At 40.0% G+C, this 23,516-nt stretch overlaps 2 protein-coding genes across 4 annotated transcripts; both read right to left on the bottom strand.

Moving 5' to 3' along the window:
* Nucleotides 1–421: 421 nt before the first annotated feature.
* Nucleotides 422–6,993, bottom strand: LOC124218914 (cytochrome P450 4C1-like). 2 transcript variants are annotated; one of them, XM_046625837.1, is made up of 13 exons: nt 6,923–6,993; nt 5,983–6,161; nt 5,785–5,891; nt 5,627–5,717; nt 4,456–4,641; nt 4,288–4,357; nt 3,962–4,088; nt 2,511–2,589; nt 2,186–2,301; nt 1,960–2,028; nt 1,653–1,842; nt 1,364–1,543; nt 422–1,115 (listed from the first exon to the last, which is right to left on the bottom strand). In XM_046625837.1, exons 2-13 carry the CDS (start codon nt 6,158–6,160, stop codon nt 910–912), a joined length of 1,599 nt encoding a protein of 532 aa, XP_046481793.1. In that variant the 5' UTR covers nt 6,161; nt 6,923–6,993; the 3' UTR covers nt 422–909. The 2 variants fall into 2 exon arrangements, with proteins under 2 accessions (XP_046481793.1, XP_046481794.1); XM_046625838.2 differs by having other exon boundaries at nt 2,186–2,289.
* Nucleotides 6,994–9,373: 2,380 nt separating this feature from the next.
* On the bottom strand, nt 9,374–16,580 carry LOC124218911 (cytochrome P450 4C1-like). 2 transcript variants are annotated; one of them, XM_046625832.2, is made up of 13 exons: nt 16,420–16,580; nt 16,122–16,300; nt 15,924–16,030; nt 15,766–15,856; nt 13,935–14,120; nt 13,767–13,836; nt 13,442–13,568; nt 11,946–12,024; nt 11,622–11,737; nt 11,385–11,453; nt 11,078–11,267; nt 10,766–10,945; nt 9,374–10,567 (listed from the first exon to the last, which is right to left on the bottom strand). In XM_046625832.2, exons 1-13 carry the CDS (start codon nt 16,563–16,565, stop codon nt 10,386–10,388), a joined length of 1,722 nt encoding a protein of 573 aa, XP_046481788.1. In that variant the 5' UTR covers nt 16,566–16,580; the 3' UTR covers nt 9,374–10,385. The 2 variants fall into 2 exon arrangements, with proteins under 2 accessions (XP_046481788.1, XP_046481789.1); XM_046625833.2 differs by having other exon boundaries at nt 11,622–11,725.
* Between the last annotated feature and the right edge of the window lie 6,936 nt (nt 16,581–23,516).

The raw sequence follows: 23,516 nt of genomic DNA, 5'->3' as shown, positions 1-23,516 counted from the left end.
TTCGACGTCGGCTTTGAGCTAAAATGTCCTTGAAAAAGTAGCTATACTATTATGCGGAGAGAAAATGATTTTTGTCAAGTCGAGACTCAATCTCATCCCTCAACAATCGGACGAGAATTCGGAGAGAAATCCGATTTTCCAAAGTGAAATGTGAAACGCGCCACTATGAAAGCGGCTGCGGCCGAGGCTCCGTTCTGCGATAGGAAGCCGTCGAGAAGATCAGCTTCTACGGTGAAGAAAATACGACTATTTGTTCTGTTAGAAGGAGAAGTCATGAGATAAAAACAGTCATATTCAACAAAAAACTGTCGTCTGATGTTTGGCCAAACCCAAGGGAATTTAGGTTTTGGCATTTCACCGAATGGTCATTATAGGAAAATTAAATATAGTTTTGCATCATTTACTTTTACAATGGAAATGATTTGGATTTACAGAATATATTTTGAATATGAAGAAATATTGTGCCGGCAGTTGCGATTATACAATTTATATGGATTATTATGTCTAGTTGATGAATTAGATTCAGTTAATAATATAATTAGAAGAAATTTGTTCATTCAAAATCAATAAACTTCGATAACCATTCTTTTTTGATTGTTTTCTTTTTACTTTTTGGTACGCTTTGAGTTGCTCAACACTATACTTTCAATTCAGCAGTTTGAATTGAGTAATATCACTATGAAATGCAAATCTTATACCCTTAAGGCACAAGTATCATGAATTCTACGGTAATGTTGCCCTGAATATCTATGTGCTGTTGGGTGACAAATAATTGAAAAATATAAGAGAGAAAATTCTTGAAAAAACAGAACGTTTCTCGGATAATATTGAAAACAAGAACAAGTAAATAACAACAAATAAGTTGATAAAACAAAACAAAGTAGAATCACTACCCTTTAGTGGAAAGGATTATTCGCAGGCAATGTTGCTTTTCCAAGAGGCATGCTGTTTTGCGCGTCTCTTAATCCGTACAGTGTCAGGTTCAACAGATTTCAGTAAAAAATCAATTCTTAGCCGCACATCTTCGACCGGTACCACTTTATCCTTAGATAAAACATATTTTCGGAGAATCATTGTGGTCATTGTCTTCATAAACATCATAGCGTACTTGGCTCCTTAAATGAAAAAGAACTCGGTCAATTATTGAAGGTTATTTCATTTGGTGCATCTCGTAATCCCGTTCTAAACTACGAAAAACAAAACCAAACCATCTCGATGTATTCGATTAAATATTCATTACATTTCGAACATTTTGTCGCTGAAATATACATTGCATATGAAAAAGAATAAAGATCCTGGAAAATCTCGATAAATCGTGAAAACAGTAATTGAAAATCATTGTCAACTTCGCAATATTCCTTACCGAGACAATTTCTTCGACCACCACTGAACGGCAAGTAGGAGTACGGTTCTTGTTTTGCAAACCGTTCAGGTAAGAATCTGTCTGGATCAAATTTTAGAGGGTCGGGCCAGTACTTCTCACTTCTGTGAACTCCCATAACGTTAATAATAACCGAACTCCCTTTTGGCAAAGTACACTGACCTACGGAATGAGTAATCGTTTGAGGAATCATACATCACTTCATGTCACGGCTATTACTCAGAGACATCCAATGTCAAACGAATGAATTAGTTGACCAAAGCTGACAAACCTAAATCCAGATCCTCCGTTGCCTTCCGGAAGGTCGTGGGTCCAACGACAAACAGGCGCATAGTTTCTTTGATCGCTCTCTCCATGTACGCCATTCTCGCCAAGACGTCCATCGTGATGTGCAACTCTTCACTGTCGTCGTTTAATACATGTTCTCCGAAGATGTCGCACAATTCCTGGTACACTTTTTCCTGCCCGATTATAAGAAAAGCGATTAATTGTAAGTAGAGCCTTGTAAGAGGTGCACCACACACAATGCTTGTTTCCGTAAGATCACTACGTAACGTATGGTTGAATAACAAACACACCTGAATGTCTTGATGGGATGCTAGCATCAAAAACACGTAGTTCATCGTGATGGCCGTTGTATCGCTGCCCTAAGAGAGTACAATTGCGCATTCGTGTTTCCAATTGCAAGTTAACAATGGTGTATTTTGTATCTACTGTTCCGTTCTCAATGACTCACAAAACTGACAAGTATGAGAATTATTTGAAGCTACACCGTAATAACAGTATCAAGTGTGTTAGACTTACAGCTGCGATCATCGTATCAACATGATCCCGGACGTCTTTATCCGTTAACGTTTGGTTGTCGTTGAATAGTCTGAAGAGATTTTCTATCAGTATCTGAGGTCCAGCTGTGGAATCATCTGTTACATGAATGATTAGGTAATTAAAAAAAAGACAGCTACCACACCTAACTCATGCACAAATGGCCCCGGAAATCTACAATTATTCGGGTTTCCGTATGCATTTCATCAAAAGTGTAAAGCAGAAGACCTCAAGTACAACTCACTCCTACGAAACAAAAACTCTATCGTGGCACTTTACGACTGCATCCGGATTCTGTAATACTTGCCATCTGCATCTCGTTCTTCATCGGCTGATACTCGTTGATCACCACGCCGGACGATTTCTGCCTTCTTCTGTCGTATCACCTGAAATTAAACAATACAAGGTGGTAACTTGTACGGAGCTCATTCCAAATATTTTAGACGTACGTATCAATTAAGATATCTATCGATTAAAGAGCAAGTTCAGATACCGAGTATTCATGCGTGTTCTAGGTAACAACGTACAACTGCCCCGATATGCGTGTGTGTAACGAGCAACGCGTCATCACGGCTGCCTGTTACAAAGGACTCCCCCAACCCTGAACGGGAACCCAATTACGCTAGGGAATCCGTGGTAACGATTAAAAACAAACTAAAAATGTACTCTATGACATGTACTCTATGTATCGCTGTCGCCCCGCGAAAATCCGTAGTTATCGCCGCATCGGGAAGACACCGCGACGCGAATTCCGAAAACGGAAAAGCGACGAATTCATCAGCCAACAAGCGTTTCGCGACAGCGAGCGACGATCGGTGCGTCACGCTGGAATCTGAGAATTTTAAGATCCAACAGCCAATAAGAATCATGCAATACCACGAATAATATCGCCTGAATTTCAAACTTTTGGATCAACATAGCGTAGCTCTTCGCTTGAGTCTGAACGAAAGCTCGGATCGAATAGTGAAAAATAAAAGTGGAACAGACCAGTATTCCAAAAGTTGCCTAATTTGTGAGACGCGAGAAATCTCCGACAACGGAATTGTCGCTTATTCAATTTCCAGTGATCGAATTCCGAGAGACACGAAGTAACGGCGTGTCGAAGAACGGTTAGCCATCTTCAAGTTTGCGTGCTAAAAACTGCACGTCAGAGACGCTTGCCATTATCTGTGCTTGGTGGCCGTTGTCTGAGTTTCGCAACAAAGCGTCAAGTCAATTTCGTCGTTGTAGCTATCGTCGCGAGTCGCCGAAATATCACGCGCGGGATGAGTGCTTTGCAACTTCTTCGAGATTGTCAAGCGCGGCAAAAGCCCGCGTGAAAAAGTCACCGTAGACGTCATGAATCGTTACACTTACCGAAGAATGTCATATTTCTATTTGGTCTATGAACCTACCATTCGAATCAGCTCAAACACTATGTTTGCCGGCAAGATGTGACACAAAGTTGAATGTAAAGATGTTCAATACCAGACCGGATTGTGCGCAAGTAATGTTGAATCCAAATCCACCGTCAAGTTTGATCATCACTTAAATCGTACTTTTGAACCACATCAAATACGCTACTTAATAAGCCAAAGACATGAATTTTGGGTGAATGATTGGTTCGTGCCCTAGATTGAAGTTGCCTGTGATGTAATATTGTCTAATTTTCAGTTGAAGTACCGTGCTAAGAATCCGGTCTATAGGATACTTTTTGTCCACAAACCGACACAACCAATGCCTGCCATGATTGTATTAATAAAGGTGTCTCGCACTTACTTCGTCAGTCAAGTCGTGCATATACTTGATGTATTTTTTCTGATCCTTGCCAAGTTGCGTACAGTAGAAAATAAAGTCCGGGTACAACCAAGGGCTAACGGCTCGTTTGGCGCAACCAGCCATCACCCTGTGAAGCCAGAATCATTACACAATCCGAGGGTTTACATTATTGACATTAGCAAAATATGAATCCATAATTCAGGTAGAATTGTGAAAACAGCGTCGTGTTTCGAATGTTGCCATCAGGTTTCGAGTTTTGCAATGTAGGTCTAACTAGGCGAGAGCTTGATGTGTTCAGCATGTAAAAGGCGCTTCAATTGACTTACTTCTGAATCGCTTCGTCGTACCGACATTCCTCGCTCTCCTGTGCTTTCAAATTTATGCCCATGGCCGTCACTGTGACACGTAAAATAGATATGAACTAGCCTTGGGTCAGAAAAAATGTAAAATTCACATAAGTATAGTTGATTTTTTTCAAATGACAGCCGACCTACCGCAAATTGTGTCCAATGAACACAGAGAAACGTATCGGCATATTTTGAATTCTGGTCCGTCCAAGTGCCGCTCCATCTTATTGGCCAGTATCACTGACTGAGTGACAAATGTTTTGACGAAAGATTTGAGAGCCACGGAATTGAAGGACGGCTGCATCAGCTTCCGGTGCACTTCCCATTTTGAGGCTGTAATGAAAAAATTCTCGAGTATTCGGCAACAATTTCAGACATCAAACGCGGACCCGTCTTCCAAGAGATGCATATCCATAGAGGGACATGGCCATATGATTTTGGTTATGATTTTTGTAACGTTGGTAATAACAATGTATTCATAATTGAAATTCACAGTTGAAACGATTTCGTCTAGATGACAAAGACTTTCTTGAATCAGATTCAACTTGATTAGCTTCAATTGCCCCGTTTAACTCTCTTTACGATGTTTTCGATCGCACACGTTTGTCACCTGATTCTACGTCCCATTCATCCTCGATCTTCCAGTCATGGCAGCAAAACGAATTTACCATGATGACGATGCCGATGATTGAGATGTTGAGATGTTGAGAGAAATGATCTGATAAACGTGATTATAATCGTAACAACGCATTGACGCAGAAACACTGATGATTTACGTCAGTAATCATGGTGATTATTATCACGATTTTGCAACAGATGAGGTCTACCAGTACCGTTACGAAATAGGGTGAAATGTGCTGGAAAAATTTGTATGAAAGTACAAGGAGACACGCATTGTCATTTAGGTATGTGAAGCGAAGCGTGCAGCCGGATCGGTAATAAGTTCGAAGTTACTACTGTTCACTAGAATTTAATTTAGGTTATTCGCAACAAAAGTTTTTTGCTCGAGCCAACGTATGATCTATAAATTCAGAAAGCAATTCGAGAAACCGGAGGTGAGATTTCGCGTCACTCGTTTTTGATATCGCACACTTTGTTAGCTCGACGAACTTCACTGGAACATGAGGACCATGAGTAAGAATCATGTCATTCCGTTTGCTTGAGATATGAATCGACTTGTGAAGAATCTTGACTATACGTGACAAATTTCACTCCGATATATTGAACATGATTTAAAATTTCGTGAGATTTAGGCAATCCTTTCCTGACTCCGATATCTCGCATAAAATTAGATAACAAAGTGACAATCTTCACCTACCAGGAGCGGTGATTAATCCGTCCCCCATCCAAGGTCGCCCGAATTCGTAGAAGTAGTTTTTCTCAATGGTCTTCGGACTGAGGAGTATCTCCTGAAATGACGAATTAACTCAGATCTCAAAATTTCATTCGTTTTCGATTATCATCAGACTACTTTACCTTTATATGTTTAGGGAAAGTTGTGAAGTACGTTGAATTGTGACCAAATGAAAGTTGAAACGTTGTAGGATAAATTTTCCCCAGTTCAATAACCCTGTTGAACATAGCTGCAATTGCATATTTGACAGAGCCTCAGTATAATGTCATTCGTTACTCAAGATTGGACAGCCAATTCGACAGCAAAAAGATTTTGCTCACCTTCAGTGTCACCAATGAAGAGATACGCATGACCTACGAAAGGCAGACTTGGAAGTTCCTCAGCATTAGACGGGAAATCGGAGAGCAATACAATTTTCAACACCTTGAATGCGACGTTGATTATCCGGTACAACACGATGCATGCCACCGAAAGCGTGGCTACCGTCAAAAGGTCCATCCTGCGATTCAGTGAAAACCCGAAACACGACTCTTTTCATTTTTCCCTGAGATGAAAGGACCCCGCCGAATCCTTACGGGAATTGGCTCCCCGTTTCATTGGCTGGATTTCATTTAAAGTTCTTTTTGACACAAGTCCCAAAAATCAGTAATTTCCGAGATACAGGCTTCGGAAGAAAGGTGCCCAGACGGTTTTGATGTCTACGGCTTCCGTGAGTTTCATGAATTCCAAAGCTTCAAGGAGACTTGAAATGAAACAAATCACTCAAAAAACTTGACGGTTGATTCTCAAAGATAGGCAGGAAGTTATGATTGATTCCATTAATAAACTCGTTGGTTGACTGGAAGGAGACGCAACGTCAGATTTCGCGTGAAGAGCGAGACCCTCCGATTGTTGCAAAAATCGACTTGTCCTGTTCTTCACGCCTGTGCGGAGTCTCTACGGATCGGCTGTGCAGTTTTTGAATAATGCATTCGATTTCAAATCCCCCTTGAAGCTTTGTAATTCGTAAAGATCGTCTAATCCGTAGACATCGAAAAGTCCATTAACCCCTCCTTCCGAACCCTATACCTCGAAAACTACTGAGTTTTTGATACTTGTGTGCGTGCGAACTTTTGATCGGGAAGATATGTACTATAATATACTGAAAATCCAACTAAGCCGAGCGGGAGTCAATTTCCATAAGGATTCTGCGGGATCCTTTCATTGAAATCGGCCTGTCGTATCGCAACACCTGTCTTTGTTAGTCTTCACTAAACTCACGTTTCTGTCGGGTAATATTACAAGGCAGATAAGATTCCTGTCTCCGCTCTGATTGAACTGATCTCTAGAACCTGAAGTCAGACTCGCCGTTTATATACAGAGGGGGAACAGCGCATCACATATTACCCCCAGATTGATCATTTTCCCCACTTTCCACTCAAGGCCAGTAATTACTTACCGCTTAAAGAGAATCAGTGACTGGGACACCTGAATTTACTCGAAGCCTTTCGAATATCCGATTTGCCTTTGAAATCAAAGGTACAGCCATCAGATTGCTAATTTTCGTTCGATCCTTGTGCGTCAGAATTTCGTTATCGCGGTATTCGGAGTCAGTTGACACTAATGCAGTCACGAATATCCCGTCAGCGGTAACAAATTGATATCCCTCAAGACAAGAAATTTATTAAGGGTTACGTAATTACAGCGTATTGAATCATCTTGCATATCGGAAGCATCGGCAGACTTCCAAGATCTTGTTCAATCGCTATGTATGTACGTCGTATAGAAAATATCGGCACGTATTATCGCAACTCAGCTGACAATACGGAAGGAAATAAACCACTTTATGACTTTAGGTAATAGAATCTTTTTTCTACAATTTGTCAAATCAACCAACTGGATTCGTTGACTATTGTACACCCAGCACGGTTGTAACAAATCATCGTGTGATGCTGTCACAACGCAGTGACAATTGAAACTGCGATCATCCTCAAGTCCCGGTAAAATGTGCCGGCATTCGAAGCGACGAATGTCAAAATAGTCGCTGCAACTGTTAACGTATGCATTGTCAATTTGGTGGAACATGATTTCAAATCAATAAAAGAAGGAAAGCTTCGTGGGCATGATGGCGGGGGGACGGAACTCCGCGCACCTGGACAAAAGTACTCTGTGAACAATTGAAAAAAAAAGTAACGAGAGAATAAAATAAGTCAAATAAAAACATGTTATATGGAACGGAAGTAAATTTCATTGGATATAATTCATAAGCTCATTGGCAGCCGCGAGTGATTTCGAAGGGATGAGGTCATCACTGTCTACACTTTGATCTTCCGCAATGATCATTTAGAATCGCGGAAATAACTAAGCTAATGCTATGCCTCTGTGACGTGAAATGCGAAGACACACGAGCGGTAATTTTATCGTGCAATGCGCGTCGGGATAATGTTGAATTTATTTGAATTTGAAATCATTCATTTGAATCATTTGTTTCACGTTAAATCACGAATTTTAAATGCTGTCCCAGTGGAATATATGCGTTTTTGGGAGTCTCCTAATTCTTAGTGCAACAGAGTCCCCAGATCCTTAGCACAGTATCATTTTCCACCCCCAAACCTTTGGCCGCTTCCACTTCATCCATTGTCGAAACGTATTCACGGAGAATCGTCGTATTCACGCAGGAAATTCTGTTCTTAGCCAGTCGTGAGCAATTCAGTCGTCGTAGACGAGAGTCAGTAGTCTATACTGGCACGAAATTAGGTGAAAAGTTGGACCTAAATCGATACAGACATCAGTCCAGAATCGCGCGTCACGTCAATTCCGCTAATAATCAAGTGACGGGCTATTCTGAACCCAATTTCACCGTGACGCTTGTCTATCGCTCCGCGTTTCGTAACTACAAATACCAAGCCATACTAAAGACCGTGACCGGCTCGTTGTCAGGATCGGGTTCAGGATCGCCTCATCGTCCGTATTCCGCATATTTTGCGAATGTTCAAAGAATCAACGAATTCGACGTATCGGATAATTCGGAAACCAACGTGAGAAAGCAGCCAGGTTCGGCTCGATTTTGGCAATGGGTGCAGCTATAAATAAAGACGCAAGTCATCCTATTCAATGACTCAACAGAAACAGGACGAATAATCTTGAAATGATCGATCAACCAGATCCTAAAAAATGTTCATCAGAAGTTACCACTACGAGTTCAAATATAAGTAAAAGAAGTAGGCAGTATAAATGAAAAAAGAATAAGCAAACAGCAGAGAAGAAATGCCGTTTGCCGAAACGAGAAAAAGAAAAGCATCTCAACGCAAATATTGTCAAAAAGTAGCAGCAATTTTCACCCAAGTCAAAATTTAGACCCTTCCATAAGCCTGTAGGTACTACACAGAGCATTATTTAGTACTTTTTGGTCCTTACGCCCTGTTCGGAAACTTGAGAGAGCTATTTCTTTCATACTTGGACCCCTTATTATACCTATTCTGGTACTCTCTGTGATGCTCCTCTCATATGAGAGCCGTTCGAATGTTTTGAGGTCCTTAAAAAGTACTGCAGTGGTGTCCGGATTGATGATTATATTATTCTACTTACTCGGAATAATGAGATACGATAAGGGACTAAGGTTACGAAAGTACGATAATTCAAATAGCAATGCTTTATCTATTACCAAAGTAATGAGTAATGGATTCGAAACTCACTAATCATTACCACGGCAATTGGTTTTACATTGTAATTATACACGGAATGACTGTTTGGCATTTTAATTTACTTCGTTCTGGCAGAAGGATAATTACTGGACTACTTCTAAGCGCGTAAACAGATCTGCATACATGATATACAGATTGCCTGTTCGTGAAAATGAATTTCACATATTTTTACGAGGGCGCTGATTATTTGAACAGTGGATTGTAAATAATTCCGTAAAAGTCGAACAAGATCGATTAATTTTCTGTTTTGATAATTGAAAAACATCGTGTTTGGAAACAGGTTGGGAAACCATTTGGAAAGTGTTGGACACGAAAAACAATGAAAATGTCGATATTTCCGAAGATAGAGACAGTTGTCGTGATAAGAAATATTAATAATCATGCTCCGGTCGGATAATGAAAAACATTTTTTTCAGCATTTAATTTTTACAATGACAGTAATTTAGACTTATGAAATTATGCCAGCAGTTGGCGGCCGTACAATTTATATGAATTATTATTTATAATGAATGATTTTAAATCAGAAATTAATATTGTAACAACAAATTTATTCACTGGAAATCAATAAATTTCGAGAGCCATTCTTTTTTCCTTTTTTTTCTCATTTGTTCTTTAAATTACTCAACATTGCACTTTCAATTGATCAATTTTTATTCAGCAATATCACAATGAAATGAACGTTTGGACCCTGCAGCCACAAGTATCATAGCTTGGACAGTCATATTTGCTTGAATGCATACGTGCTGCTGAGTGTTAAATATTCGAAAAATATGCGGTTGTTCAGAGAAATTCTTAGAAAAACAGAACAATTCTCACAAAATATTAAAAACAAAAACAAGAAAACAGCAACCACACGACTGATCATATCCAGAATTTGATGACTTATAAGTTTAGAAAGCCCCGTTGATTGGGAGTAAAATCATACAATTTCAACGTTGGTAGGATTGTCGAGTGCGGAATTTTTATTTAATCGCATCAGCACGAAGTAAAATCACTTTCCTTTTGTGGAAAGTATTATATTCGCCGGCAATATTCCCTTCCTAAGAAGCATGCTGTTTTGCTCGTCTCTTAATCCGTACAGTGTCAGGATGGACAGATTTCAGTAAAAAGTCAAGTTTCAGCCGCACATCTTCGACTGGTACCACTTTGTCCTTGGTTAAAACATATTTTCGGAGAACCGTTGCGGTCATTGTCTTCATGAACATCATAGCGTACTTCGCTCCTGAAATGAAAAAGAACTCGTCCAATTATTGAAAGTTATTTCGTTTCTTCATATATTCAGTTTCATATTCATGTCATTCCGAACATTTTTTCACTGAAAAGTACAGTAAATATGAAACAGAATAAAGATTCCAAAAAATCTCGATGAATCATGAAAATGGTAATTAAAAATCATTGTCATCTTCACAATTTCCCTTACCGAGACAATTTCTTCGACCGCCACTGAACGGCAAGTAGGAGTACGGTTCTTGTTTTGCAAACCGTTCAGGTAAGAATCTGTCTGGATCAAATTTAAGAGCGTCGGGCCAGTACTTCTCACTTCTGTGAACTCCCATAACGTTGACCATGACCGAACTTCCTCTTGGCACAGTATGCCCACCTATAAAATGGGTGATCGTTTGAGAAGTGACTTGATGCACCTTCTACAAATGACATGTAACTTAATTTCACGGGCGATACTTAGAAACATTCAATGTCAGAAGAATGAATTAGTTGACGAAAGCTGACAAACCTAAATCCAGATCCTCCGTCGTCTTCCGGAAGGTCACGGGTCCAACGACAAACAGGCGCATAGTTTCTTTGATCACTCTCTCCATGTACGCCATTCTCGCCAAGACGTCCATCGTGATGTGCAACTCTTCACTGTCGTCGTTTAATACATGTTCTCCGAAGATGTCGCACAATTCCTGGTACACTTTTTCCTGCCCGATTATATGAAACGGAAATCATTGTAAGCAGAGCCTTGTAAGAGGTGCACAACACTCAATGCTTGTTTCCGTAAGATCACTACGTAACGTATAGTTGAATAACAAACACACCTGAATGTCTTGATGGGATGCCAGCATCAACAACACGTAGTTCATCGTGATGGCCGTTGTATCGCTGCCCTAAGAGAGGACATTAATCGTAAAATTACTCATTGATGCCTCCTATTGCGAGCTGACAATGACGTAGCGTGTACCTACTGTTCCGTTCTTAATGAATTACAAAACTTACATGTACAACAATTTTACCAAACTGCGCCGTAATTACAGTATTAAGTACGTTATACTTACAGCTACGATCATAGTATCAACATGATCCCGGACCTCTTTATCCGTCAGCGTTTTGTTGTCGTCGGACAGTCTGAAGAGATTTTCTATCAGTATCTGAGGTCCAGCTGTGGAATCATCTGATACATGAATGATTAGGTAATTAAAAAAAGACAGCTACCACGTCTAACTCATCCACAAATGGCCCCGGAAATCTACAATTATTCGGGTTTCCGTATGCATTTCATCAAAAGTGTAAAGCAGAAGGCCTCAAGTACAACTCACTCCTACGAAACAAAAACTCTATCGTGGCACTTTACGACTGCATCCGGATTCTGTAATACTTGCCATCTGCATCTCGTTCTTCATCGGCTGATACTCGTTGATCACCACGCCGAACGATTTCTGCCTTCTTCTGTCGTATCACCTGAAATTAAACAATACAAGGTGATAACTTGTACGGAGCTCATTCCAAATATTTTAGACGTACGTATCAATTCAGATATCTATCGATTAAAGAGCAAGTTCAGATACCGAGTATTCATGCGTGTTCTAGGTAACAATGTACAACTGCCCCGATATGCGTGTGTGTAACGAGCAACGCGTCATCACGGCTGCCTGTTACAAAGGACTCCCCCAACCCTGAACGGGAACCCAATTACGCTAGGGAATCCGTGGTAACGATTAAAAACAAACTAAAAATGTACTCTATGACATGTACTCTATGTATCGCTGTCGCCCCGCGAAAATCCGTAGTTATCGCCGCATCGGGAAGACACCGCGACGCGAATTCCGAAAACGGAAAAGCGACGAATTCATCAGCCAACAAGCGTTTCGCGACAGCGAGCGACGATCGATGCGTCACGCTGGAATCTGAAAATTTTAAGATCCAACAGCCAATAAGAATCATGCAATACCACGAATAATATCGCCTGAATTTCAAACTTTTGGATCAACATAGCGTAGCTCTTCGCTTGAGTCTGAACGAAAGCTCGGATCGAATAGTGAAAAATAAAAGTGGGACAGACCAGTATTCCAAAAGTTGCCTAATTTGTGAGACGCGAGAAATCTCCGACAACGGAATTGTCGCTTATTCAATTTCCAGTGATCGAATTCCGAGAGACACGAAGTAACGGCGTGTCGAAGAACGGTTAGCCATCTTCAAGTTTGCGTGCTAAAAACTGCACGTCAGAGACGCTTGCCATTATCTGTGCTTGGTGGCCGTTGTCTGAGTTTCGCAACAAAGCGTCAAGTCAATTTCGTCGTTGTAGCTATCGTCGCGAGTCGCCGAAATATCACGCGCGGGATGAGTGCTTTGCAACTTCTTCGAGATTGTCAAGTGTGGCAAAAGCCCGCGTAAAAAAGTCACCGTAGACGTCATGAATCGTTACACTTACCGAAGAATGTCATATTTCTATTTGATCTATGAACCTACCCTTCGAATCAGCTCAAACACTACGTTTGCGGACGAGTTACGACAAAAAATTTACTGCGAAAGTGTGCAATCCCGGAACAAAAATGTGAGGAACGGAAATAATGAGAAATGAGAATACCGAAAGAAACGAGTGTTGAATCCAAATCCATCTTCAAGTGTTATCATCACCTATATCGTCATTTTACGCCACGTCAAATTCGCAACTCAACATATCAAAGAAATTAATTTTTGGCGAATGATGTGTCCGTACGCTAGATTGTCATGCCCTGAAAGTAATCCCGTCTAATTCCCTGTTCAAGTACTGTGCGAAGAATTCGGGTAATGGGATACTTTCGCAAAATAATTCGTCCACAAAATAACTCATCCAGTACCTGCCGTAATTTTAATAATAAACATGTCTCGCACTTACGCTGTCCGTCAACTCGTGCAAATAATCGACCTGTTTCATCAGGTCCTTGCCAAGTGGCGTACGGTAAAAAACAAAGTCTGGGTACAGCCAAGGGCTAACGGCTCGTTCGGTGAAACCAGCCATCACCCTGTGAAAACAGAATCATTGCACAATCAGAAAGCTTGCATTGATGACTTTAACAAAATACGAATCCGTAATCGTGGTAGAATTGTTAAAACTGCGTTGTGTTTCAAATAAAGTTGTTAGGTTTCGGGTTTTGCGTACAAGGTGTAATTGAGCGAGAGGTTGATGTGTCATCATGCAAAAGACGCTTCAATCGACTTACTTCCGTATCGCTTCGTCATACTGACATTCTTCGTTCACCTGTGCTTCCAAATTTATGCCCATAGCCGTCGCTGTGACACGGAAAATAGATATGTACTAGCCTTGGGTCAGAAAAAATGTATCGTTTACATAGGTATGATTGAGTCTCCCCGAATTGCACCCGACCTACCGCAAATTGTGTCCAATGAATTCAGAAAAATGTATTTGTATATTTCAAATTCTGGTCCGTCCAACTGTTGGTCCATCCTCTTGGTCATTATCACTGATTGAGTGGCAAATGTTTTGACGTAAGACTTGAGGGCCACGGGATTGAAGGACGGCTGCAGCAGCTTCCGGTGCACTTCCCATATTGAGGCTGTAATGAAAGATTCTAGAGTATTCGGCAACAATTTCGTACATCGACGCGGACCAGTCCCCCAAGAGATGCATCTCCGTAGAGACACGGCTGAATACATTTACCGGTCAACTATTCTCAATTGTGAAATCCAATCTTTAGACCGATTGGAGAGTCTGATCACACATGCGACGAACAATGGATAGTTTTCAGTTTCAATATGCGACGTATGGAATTCCATTTTCCTCAAGAACGAATGGGTCGTACAGTATGGTTGAAGAAGTGTGGAAACAAAAACGTGATAAAACAGAGATTTGAATCAGTGTCACCGAAGCTAACTAATGTGAGGAAATGAGTGATGTTCGACTGTAGAGGTTTCCGCGATGGCAGAGAAAATGTTTAAATATTGAAATTCGACTGCGTTCACCTGATAATTTCAATCACATCGTAAAAATCTCAGTATCCTAGTATTGGTTCACCAAAAAGTTCATAATGCTTGTCTTATTCTAATAAACAATAGCTCATTTCATTCGCAAACGAATTCTCAATTAATCTCTCTAACAATTAGTCAAATGGTAATGAACAGTAACGTATATTTTATTAAAACACAAAGTTACCATCGGCGAATTATTACGGTTGCATATACCGGAAGTTCCTTGCCAAGTGACGCAATGAACAAAGAATCTGTCTGACACGATTTGTAGGAAGTTGATTTGCGAATAAAACGAGCTACTTTCAAATGCAACGTGAAGAACATTGCGTATTTTCTAGTGGAAAAATAATTGAACAATACGTTTTCTCTAACGATCTTAATAACAATGTATTCATAATTAAAATTTAGAGTCAAAACGATGTCGTCTGGCTGTCAAAGACTTTCTTGAATTAGATTCAACTTGATTAGCTTCAATTGCCCCGTTTAACTCTCTTTACGATGTTTTCGATCGCACACGTTTGTCACCTGATTCTACGTCCCATTCATCCTCGATCTTCCAGTCATGGCAGCAAAACGAATTTACCATGATGACGATGCCGATGATTGAGATGTTGAGATGTTGAGAGAAATGATCTGATAAACGTGATTATAATCGTAACAACGCATTGACGCAGAAACACTGATGATTTACGTCAGTAATCATGGTGATTATTATCACGATTTTGCAACAGATGAGGTCTACCAGTACCGTTACGAAATAGGGTGAAATGTGCTGGAAAAATTTGTATGAAAGTACAAGGAGACACGCATTGTCATTTACGTATGTGAAGCGAAGCGTGCAGCCGGATCGGTAACAAGTTCGAAGTTACTACTATTCACCAGAATTTAATTTAGGTTATTCGCAACAAAAGTTTTTTGCTCGAGCCAACGTATGATCTGTAAATTCAGAAAGCAATTCGAGAAACCGGAGGTGAGATTTCGCGTCACTCGTTTTTGATATCGCACACTTTGTTAGCTCGACGAACTTCACTGGAACATGAGGACCATGAGTAAGAATCATGTCATTCCGTTTGCTTGAGATATGAATCGACTCGTGAAGAATCTTGACTTTACGTGACAAATTTCACTCCGATATATTGAACATGATTTAAAATTTCGTGAGATTTAGGCAATCCTTTCCTGACTCTGATATCTCACATGAAATTAGATAACAAAGCGACAATCTTCACCTACCAGGAGCGGTGATTAATCCGTCCCCCATCCAAGGTCGCCCGAATTCGTAGAAGTAGTTTTTCTCAATGGTCTTCGGACTGAGGAGTATCTCCTGAAATGACGAATTAACTCAGATCTCAAAATTTCATCCGTTTTCGATTATCATCAGACTACTTTACCTTTATATGCTGAGGAGAAGTTGTGATGTACACCGAATTGTTACCAAACAGAAATCGAAACGACGTAGGATAAATTTTTCCCAGTTCAAGTATCCTCTTCAAGACAACTGAAATTGCACATTTGACAGAGCCTCAGAATAATATTATTCGTTACTTAAGATTGGTCAACGAATTCGACAAAAACAGGATTCTGCTTACCTTCAGTGCCACCGACTAAGAGGTACGCATGGCCTACGAAAGGCAGACTCGGCAGTTCATCGGCATTAGGCGGATATTCGGAGAGCAATACAACTTTCAACAGCTTGACTGTAAAGCTGATTATCCGGTACAACACGAAGCATGCCACCGATAGCATGGCTACCGTCAAAAGGTCCATCCTGCGATTCAGCGAAAACACGGCTCTTTTTATTTTCCTCCGAAATGTGTCGATGAAATTTCATTGAAATCGGCCTGTAGTATCGCAACACCTGTCTCTGTTTGTCCTCACTGAACTCACCTTTCTGTCTTATAATATACAACAGGCTGAGGGTAGACAAGATCCCTGTCTTCGCGCGGTTTGAAATGATCTGTGGAACTTGAGTTCGGATTCACCGTTTTTATAGAGTCGGGAAACAACGCAACACGTATTCCCCCCAGAATCATTGAAAATTCTTCCCACTATCCACTCAAGGCCAGTAATTACTTATCGCTCACACAGAATCAGTCAATGGGACACCTCAAGTCACTTGATGCGCTTCATAGAAATCCGATTTGCCTTTGAAATCAGAGGTACAGCAAGCAGCTTGCTAGTTATCGTTCGATCCTTGTGCGTCAGAATTTCTTTAACGCGGTATTCGGAGTTAATTGACACTAATTCAGTCACGAATATTCCGTCAGCGGTAACAAATTGATATTTTTCAACCCATGAAATTCATTGTACGTGATGTCATTGCAGCGGCTCAAACCATCTTGCGTGTCAAAAGAAATTCTGTAGTCGGATCAAACATCTTTCTGCGTGGAGAGGAAATTTGTGATACGTGCGTATTTCTGCTCGCGAGTGATCAAACGCTGAAAATGACAGATTTTTATTATTTGTACTATGATTCCCGTCAATTAGTTTCTCAAAGCCACTTCCCTCACCCATCCAGTAAATCATGAATCGAGTTCGCGTGAAACCTCCACTGCACAACTCCAGGTGATGGAATCCTTTTCCTACGATTTGTGAATCAAAGAAACTGGATTCGTTAACTTTTGTACACCTAGCACGTTGGTAAAAAACCATCGTGCCATGCCATGAGAACTCAGCGTCTACTGAAACTGCGATCACTCTCAACTCCCGGTCAAATGTGCCAGCATTCTATGCAGCGAATGTCAGAATAGTCGCTTCAACCGTCAACGTATGCATTGTATTTATTTATCAGTCAGTCGATTCGATATCAAGTTTTCACTTTCGTCAGTCATATACAGGGTGTCCTAGAACCAAGTGACCAAACTGACAGGGGTTATAGAGGGGATCGAAGTGAGTAAACAAACCTGAAGAACACATGTTCTTCGAAATCAAGTTCGCCAGATACGACTGGTTTAAAAACTCGTCTTGTAACGACTGGTTTTTGTGATAAAATTTGATATTGGAAAATGCTTCCGTTTGAAATTCTCAAATTTGATTCGATTCGTTCGGTTGATAAATGATTTCAAATTTACGAATTTCAAACGAAAACACTCTTGACATTGAATTTTTGCCAAACACAACGACGAGGACGTACGATGGAAATGGATAACGGTTGCAGATTTAAGAATTCCGAACGAAAGTATTTCCTAAATCAATTATCATTACTGTAATCAGTCTTTACGAGATGATTTTTCAACCAGTCGTATCTCGCGAACGCGAATTTACTCAGATCAACCCTATCAGTTTGGTCACCTAGTTCTGGGACACCCTGTATATTTACACAATCAGTATATTTGTTTCGTTAATTCACAATTAGCAATATCTATCGGGAATATTCGACGAAAATAGACTCGCGCATTAATTCAATCGGTAGTATTCATGAAAGTCAAAATTATACGTTCGTACATTCATACGTCGCATAATCGTACACGCATCAAATTACGCTGTGAAATTCGCAGAATTTATCACATATCACGTAAGTTAGAATAAAGTTTGGTACGTCGGGATAAGCGTCGGAATATTACGTTTTTTCTTATTTTTGACATCGGGAAGAATTAAAAAATCGGTAATAAATCGAAAATAACTCATCCGTATGCTTCGAATATGTCAGCAGCTCCGTAATTTGAATAACCATGTGTTATTGGCGTTCCGATGAATCCGATGAGTTTTGATATCGATTTCGAAGATTTTGGATATAATCAGCCACGTTGTTCGACGTGATGCACGTGGTTGTTTGACGCACCTAGACGAAAATACTCTGTGAAACATTGGAGAAAGAAGTAAGGAGTGAATAAAAATAAGTCAAATAAAAATGTGTAATATATATCGAACGAAAATATACTTTGTTCAATATAATCACATTTTTATCGACAGCCACGAGTGATTTCGGAGGGACGACGTCATCGCTGTCTACACTTTGATCTTTCATAATGACTATTTTGAATCGCGAAAATGACTAATTAAAAGCTAATGCTATGCCTCTGTGACGCGAAATGCGCAACACACGAACGGTCGTTTTATCGTGCGACGCGCGTCAGGATCGTGTCGTGTTCATTTGAATTTGAAATTATTTCTTTGAATCATTTTTTTCACGTTAAATCACTCATTTTAACAATTCATTACTCTACGCCTACTGGGCGTAAAGTTCAGCTTTGCGCCCGCAAATAGATATATGAAACATGAAGGAATCTGCTATTTTCGTACCAAGGGCGTAAATTATCATGCCCGTAATGCGAACAATATTTTTTATCCTAAGCAGGCGTAAAATCCGGTTTTCAGCTTCGTATGACGAAACAATATATTTTGTAACGCACGTATAGAATTTCGCGTTTATTTGGCATATTAAGCGGAGCTGATATGAATGTTTTCTGACACAGTAGCCACATATTTATTAGATTATTTGAAATAATTTTGCTTATTTGAGAGAAAAAGATTGAGTAAATATTTTTTCATCAGTTTTACTAGGAAAACAAACATATTTGAAACAAATAAAAAACGCTTAATGGGCCAGCAAAGCGCGAAAATCGTGCATGCGTTACAAAATAGTATGACTTCACCCCATATTACACCTAAGTGACGTCAATAATGCAGGACAACAATCATTGCAGTCTCGATAACAATATTCGCACAAAGCCGGACATTTCCCGTAAAAGGGATTGAAAACATGAAAACAAATCGCGAACCTTTTATTTCGTCCACTATTTTGTACTCAAACATAAATCGTTACGAGCCTGATTTAATATTCAGCCAAGGATATAATTGCACCAATATACGAAACACGTGTTTCTATCAATCGACGATGGCATAAGTTTTGCGAGCTGTTGCAGAGAGGAGAATATCGGCTGGTCCGCGAAACCTGTGCCCTGATTCTAATATCGCTTGTTTCCACGACGTTACGGTGGTTCTTTTCTACACCAGGGCATTACCTGATTAAATTTCTCCCGATTCATCCCCCTTCTTCACCACCGAACGTACCTACATATACCCGTCAAATGTAATAAAGGCGGGCGCATACAACGGAAACACGGAAGTTGAATTTTCTCTCTCGCATGCACGTATAATGTATAACTCAGGAATATACCGCGAAAAACATCTGGACTCGGTTTCTCAGCTTGAATTCTACGTAGACAGATTTTTTTCACGCAAGTTAATCAACCGTCTTCGACAATTTTATTCGATTTGTTTTCTTCGTTTGCTGTACAGGCACATTGCTTACATCGCTATATCCTACGTTCGTATTATATCTATAAAATACGATGGTGTAAATCGATGGAAAGAATTCCACGAGTATCAGAATGGTCGCGTAAAGAAATAGAGATATTCTTTTTTTGGCAGCAGCAGAAGCAGCAGCGAGCTATTTATCAATATCCCATGTTTCTCTTGGCCTAGGTTAACTTCTTTCAGAATTTGTTTGCTGCACAATGTAGACGTATTCACTAAAATCGTAATTTCACGAAACTGAGACTATCGTTGAGTAAATATTTATCACAGAGAGTACCGTATTGAGTATTTGAGCAAGTACGATATTCGTGTCTGCAGAGACATTAAAGTGCGTAAACCGACCCACCAATATTGGCAATTACCCACGCCTTACCATCTATGCGGAATAAGGTGGTCAGGATCGTGCCGTAAGCAAGAGACCGTTCAATAGACGGCCAGTGCGATGTGCTTTTACCCTAACGAAGCAACAGTCGAGCATCGGCGTATCCCCGGGGATCGGGTTCAACCTCTGCCGAGAACAACGAAGCCGAAGGCTTCGCAGAGGACTTCGTCAAAGCTCGATCCTTAATTTTCACCTGCCCGTTCGGTTTCATAAGAAATTCATGCATGCTCAATATGGCCTGTTATGTGAGGGATACCGCAGGGTTGTTTAGTCGCCTAGCTCCGGGAATTATTCATGGAATCTGCGACGACAGCGTTAATTACGTGTTATTGGCGATACAGTCGATCCTGTTTTTCAAAAGTTCTTATACCCACCTCTCGGAGGAGAAAGCTGCGTCTTCGTTGTGGTGAAAATTCATCATCTTCAAAACACCAGAAATGAATAACAACCGTCATCGTACTCGTGATGAACCAACCAGCCAAGCAAGGTTCCGAAGTAAAAATTTTATTTTTATATACTTAAACTCGACGGTCAATTTTCAATAAATTAAAAGCACAAGTTTTTACAGCAGAATAACGAATTTCCAACAAATATATATCATTTTGGCAAGATGCGACGATGAAATAAACGTTTGTAAAAAGTTGCATCGCAAAAGTGCGATCGTTAAGTCGCTGATGAATCTACAATGAACGTGCGTAACGAACCAACGCGCTTACGTTTATCTTTCCGTTCGCAACCGATTGCAAATAAACGACGGAAGAAAATTTGCGAATCGGTCAATACTGACAGACAAGCCAACCTTTCGCTCGCCGAACGTAAATGACCCTTTTGTCGATCGATCGTACCGTTGAAACTAATGAACGTAATATTTCACCACCGCACGACGCTTTCACTGGCATTTGAGACGCTTCGAAGACGTTGACCACATCTTGATTATAGGCGAATACAGGCCTTCCATAATAAAAGTCGAGTAAGAACGTGTCGAGGTATCCACGTGGTGATGCGGATAATTTTTCTGGACGCATTTTCCACGCAGACATGGACTCCCAAGTGACCAGGAGAATGGACATGGATGATCCAAGGGTAAGTTCTTAATTCACTGTCTCTGTACTCACGACAGAAAGCAAACTGAAATTTCTCTTCTTAATTTTCTCGTAGACGATACGCGTGTGAATTATAAACAATTGTATACACACGTTTGACTAGAAATTGATTCTTGCAAACCATAAATCTGTGAGGTGTTACTTGAATTTCCGGACCTGTAATGTCCTGCAAATTTTGATGTGGTAAGGTTGTAAGATAAAATGGTAAGAGCAAGGGGCTTCGTATTTTCAAAGTTTTAGTACCACGCTCAATTTAACGTTATCACAATTTTGATAAATAGTACCTTTCATTCTTTGCTTCAATAACTGCCACAAGCAGAATAGATACAGTAAAACTTCAGTTATATATTTTTCAAGGGATCTGGCAGTATTAACGTATAAGTACAAAAAACGTGTAAACGAGAAACGTAAATGTGAAATATTTTCATACGGTTTATGGGCAGAAATTTTTAGAACCAATAAATCTTAACTTATAAACGAGAAAAACGTACAAGTGAATTATCTTCACGTGGTTTACATACATAAGTTTTTAGGACCAAGAAATTGTAACCTATAAACGAGAAAAACATACAAGTCCGAAACGTATAACTGAGGTTTCATTGTCGTAGATACCAACATTAGAATTAGATTTGTCGAAAGCAGGTATTGGATCAGTCAAAGCTGGGCACGGAGGTAGAAGAGCGACGGCATTATTAACTCGGATAGGAACCCAGGTCTAAGTTTACGTTACAATTTTATCGTGTAACCAAGCCCGAATGCGAAAGCTGCGCGGCAGCTTAACGCGACGTTCTACTCATTAGATACGAATCATTGATAGCACGAGACCACAGTTGATTGCGGAAGGAATAACTCGCGAAATCTCGTAACACTTTTTTTGCTGATATCTTATTATTCGTAAAAAGTGCGCCGAAGCTGAGCCATTCATTGAAACGAGAAGTGAACTATTTTTTCCGTATCGTCAATACCGGAAACTTACACTCTTTCCAAAGTACACTGATGTTCTTCCGAAAATTTTGCCTGAATCGATTCTATTTTTATTTATAAAAAATCTGATGCGGTAAAAAAAAAATCGATTCCACGTCTGTTCGACGTGTAATGGTTGCAGGTAAAACTCCAATGAAGGGAATTTCAGTCGACCGAGAAAGAACCTCAGGCAGTTGCTTATACCTCGAAACTTTGCAGGGATCTGCGGAGAAGTCTTACCAGCAGACAAGACGTTAACGACTGCCAGGCTGCTCGCTTACGGATCGTCAGAAAATTTTCACTTGCACGATAAGTGAGCAGTTCGTAAAGAACTCTCCACTTGCCTTTGTGTTTCGCTAATCTCAGTAGATTGAACACACATCGACTAAAGGCAATACCGACTTATAAAGCTCGCGAGCTTATGAAAACCGCGATATTGAAATAGTTTGTTTTTTGCGACTGGCGGTAACTGTGAGAACAGCAGCAAAAGATCAGAGACATTGCGAGTGTCATCTTATATCCGGTCCATGTTTTATATCTTACCGACATCCGAGTTGCCAACCGTTGTTTGGCAGGAAATTTTTATTAACGGTGCTGTTATCGGAAATTGTTAAAATATACAACGGTGGCTATGGTTGCAGCATCATATAATACACTGGAACAACGGGACAATTTATTTCTAGCAATTCTATGCTAATAAAGATGATTGATCGATGAAATTGGAAGTTCTTAACCATAAAATGTTAATACTAATCATGCAAGTGATTCGTGGTCATGGACTTTATAGTTGAATGTTTCAGTAGTTATATAACTGTAGTTTCAGCATTTGAGATAGAAAAAATGGAAATGAAATGTAATTTTCATGCGTGAAATCAACCGTAGACTAAAATCAAAGACGAGTTCAACTGAACATCAGTTCTCGTATCTCAGAGGGAATGATTCAGATGTAGATTAGGGTTTTTCTTATTTATCATTTATTTATTTTTTAACAAATGTAGTTTAACAACTTTCAGGCACTACAGAACTAAAACAAGTTAAACGAGAATTTTGCATTATACTCAAGAGTGCTCCGAGCAGTTTTCATTCGTGTGTGAAACAAGTTGATCGCGTTAACTGGAACCTGAGTCATGCGTAGGTATTACAAAAACACGTGAGTAATAGTAAGTAATACGAGTATCGTAAGAAGAACAGTATCACACCATTGAATCGTTGGCGATTTCGAAGCATACAAAACTGGCAACGCAAAACTTCTCAATCAAAGGTAAAATTGTAAATAT

Source organism: Neodiprion pinetum, chromosome 5 (assembly GCF_021155775.2).
Source record: "Neodiprion pinetum isolate iyNeoPine1 chromosome 5, iyNeoPine1.2, whole genome shotgun sequence".
In the NCBI taxonomy this organism is placed as follows: Eukaryota; Metazoa; Arthropoda; class Insecta; order Hymenoptera; family Diprionidae; genus Neodiprion; species Neodiprion pinetum.
This window is presented reverse-complemented; position numbering and strand designations above follow the sequence as displayed.

Bases quoted from the DNA above. Each gene is read 5' to 3' on its own strand.
- LOC124218914 (XM_046625837.1), bottom strand. From the start codon at position 6,160: ATGGACCTTTTGACGGTAGCCACGCTTTCGGTGGCATGCATCGTGTTG. The intron at 2,302-2,510 runs GCAAGTATTACA...TTCATGTAACAG, and splicing joins TGAAGAACGAGATGCAGATG to ATGATTCCACAGCTGGACCT. The intron at 1,843-1,959 runs GTGTGTTTGTTA...ATAATCGGGCAG, and splicing joins CATCCCATCAAGACATTCAG to GAAAAAGTGTACCAGGAATT.
- LOC124218911 (XM_046625832.2), bottom strand. From the start codon at position 16,565: ATGATTCTGGGGGGAATACGTGTTGCGTTGTTTCCCGACTCTATAAAA. The intron at 12,025-13,441 runs GTAAGTGCGAGA...GTTTAATTTCAG, and splicing joins TGCACGAGTTGACGGACAGC to GTGATACGACAGAAGAAGGC. The intron at 11,268-11,384 runs GTGTGTTTGTTA...ATAATCGGGCAG, and splicing joins CATCCCATCAAGACATTCAG to GAAAAAGTGTACCAGGAATT.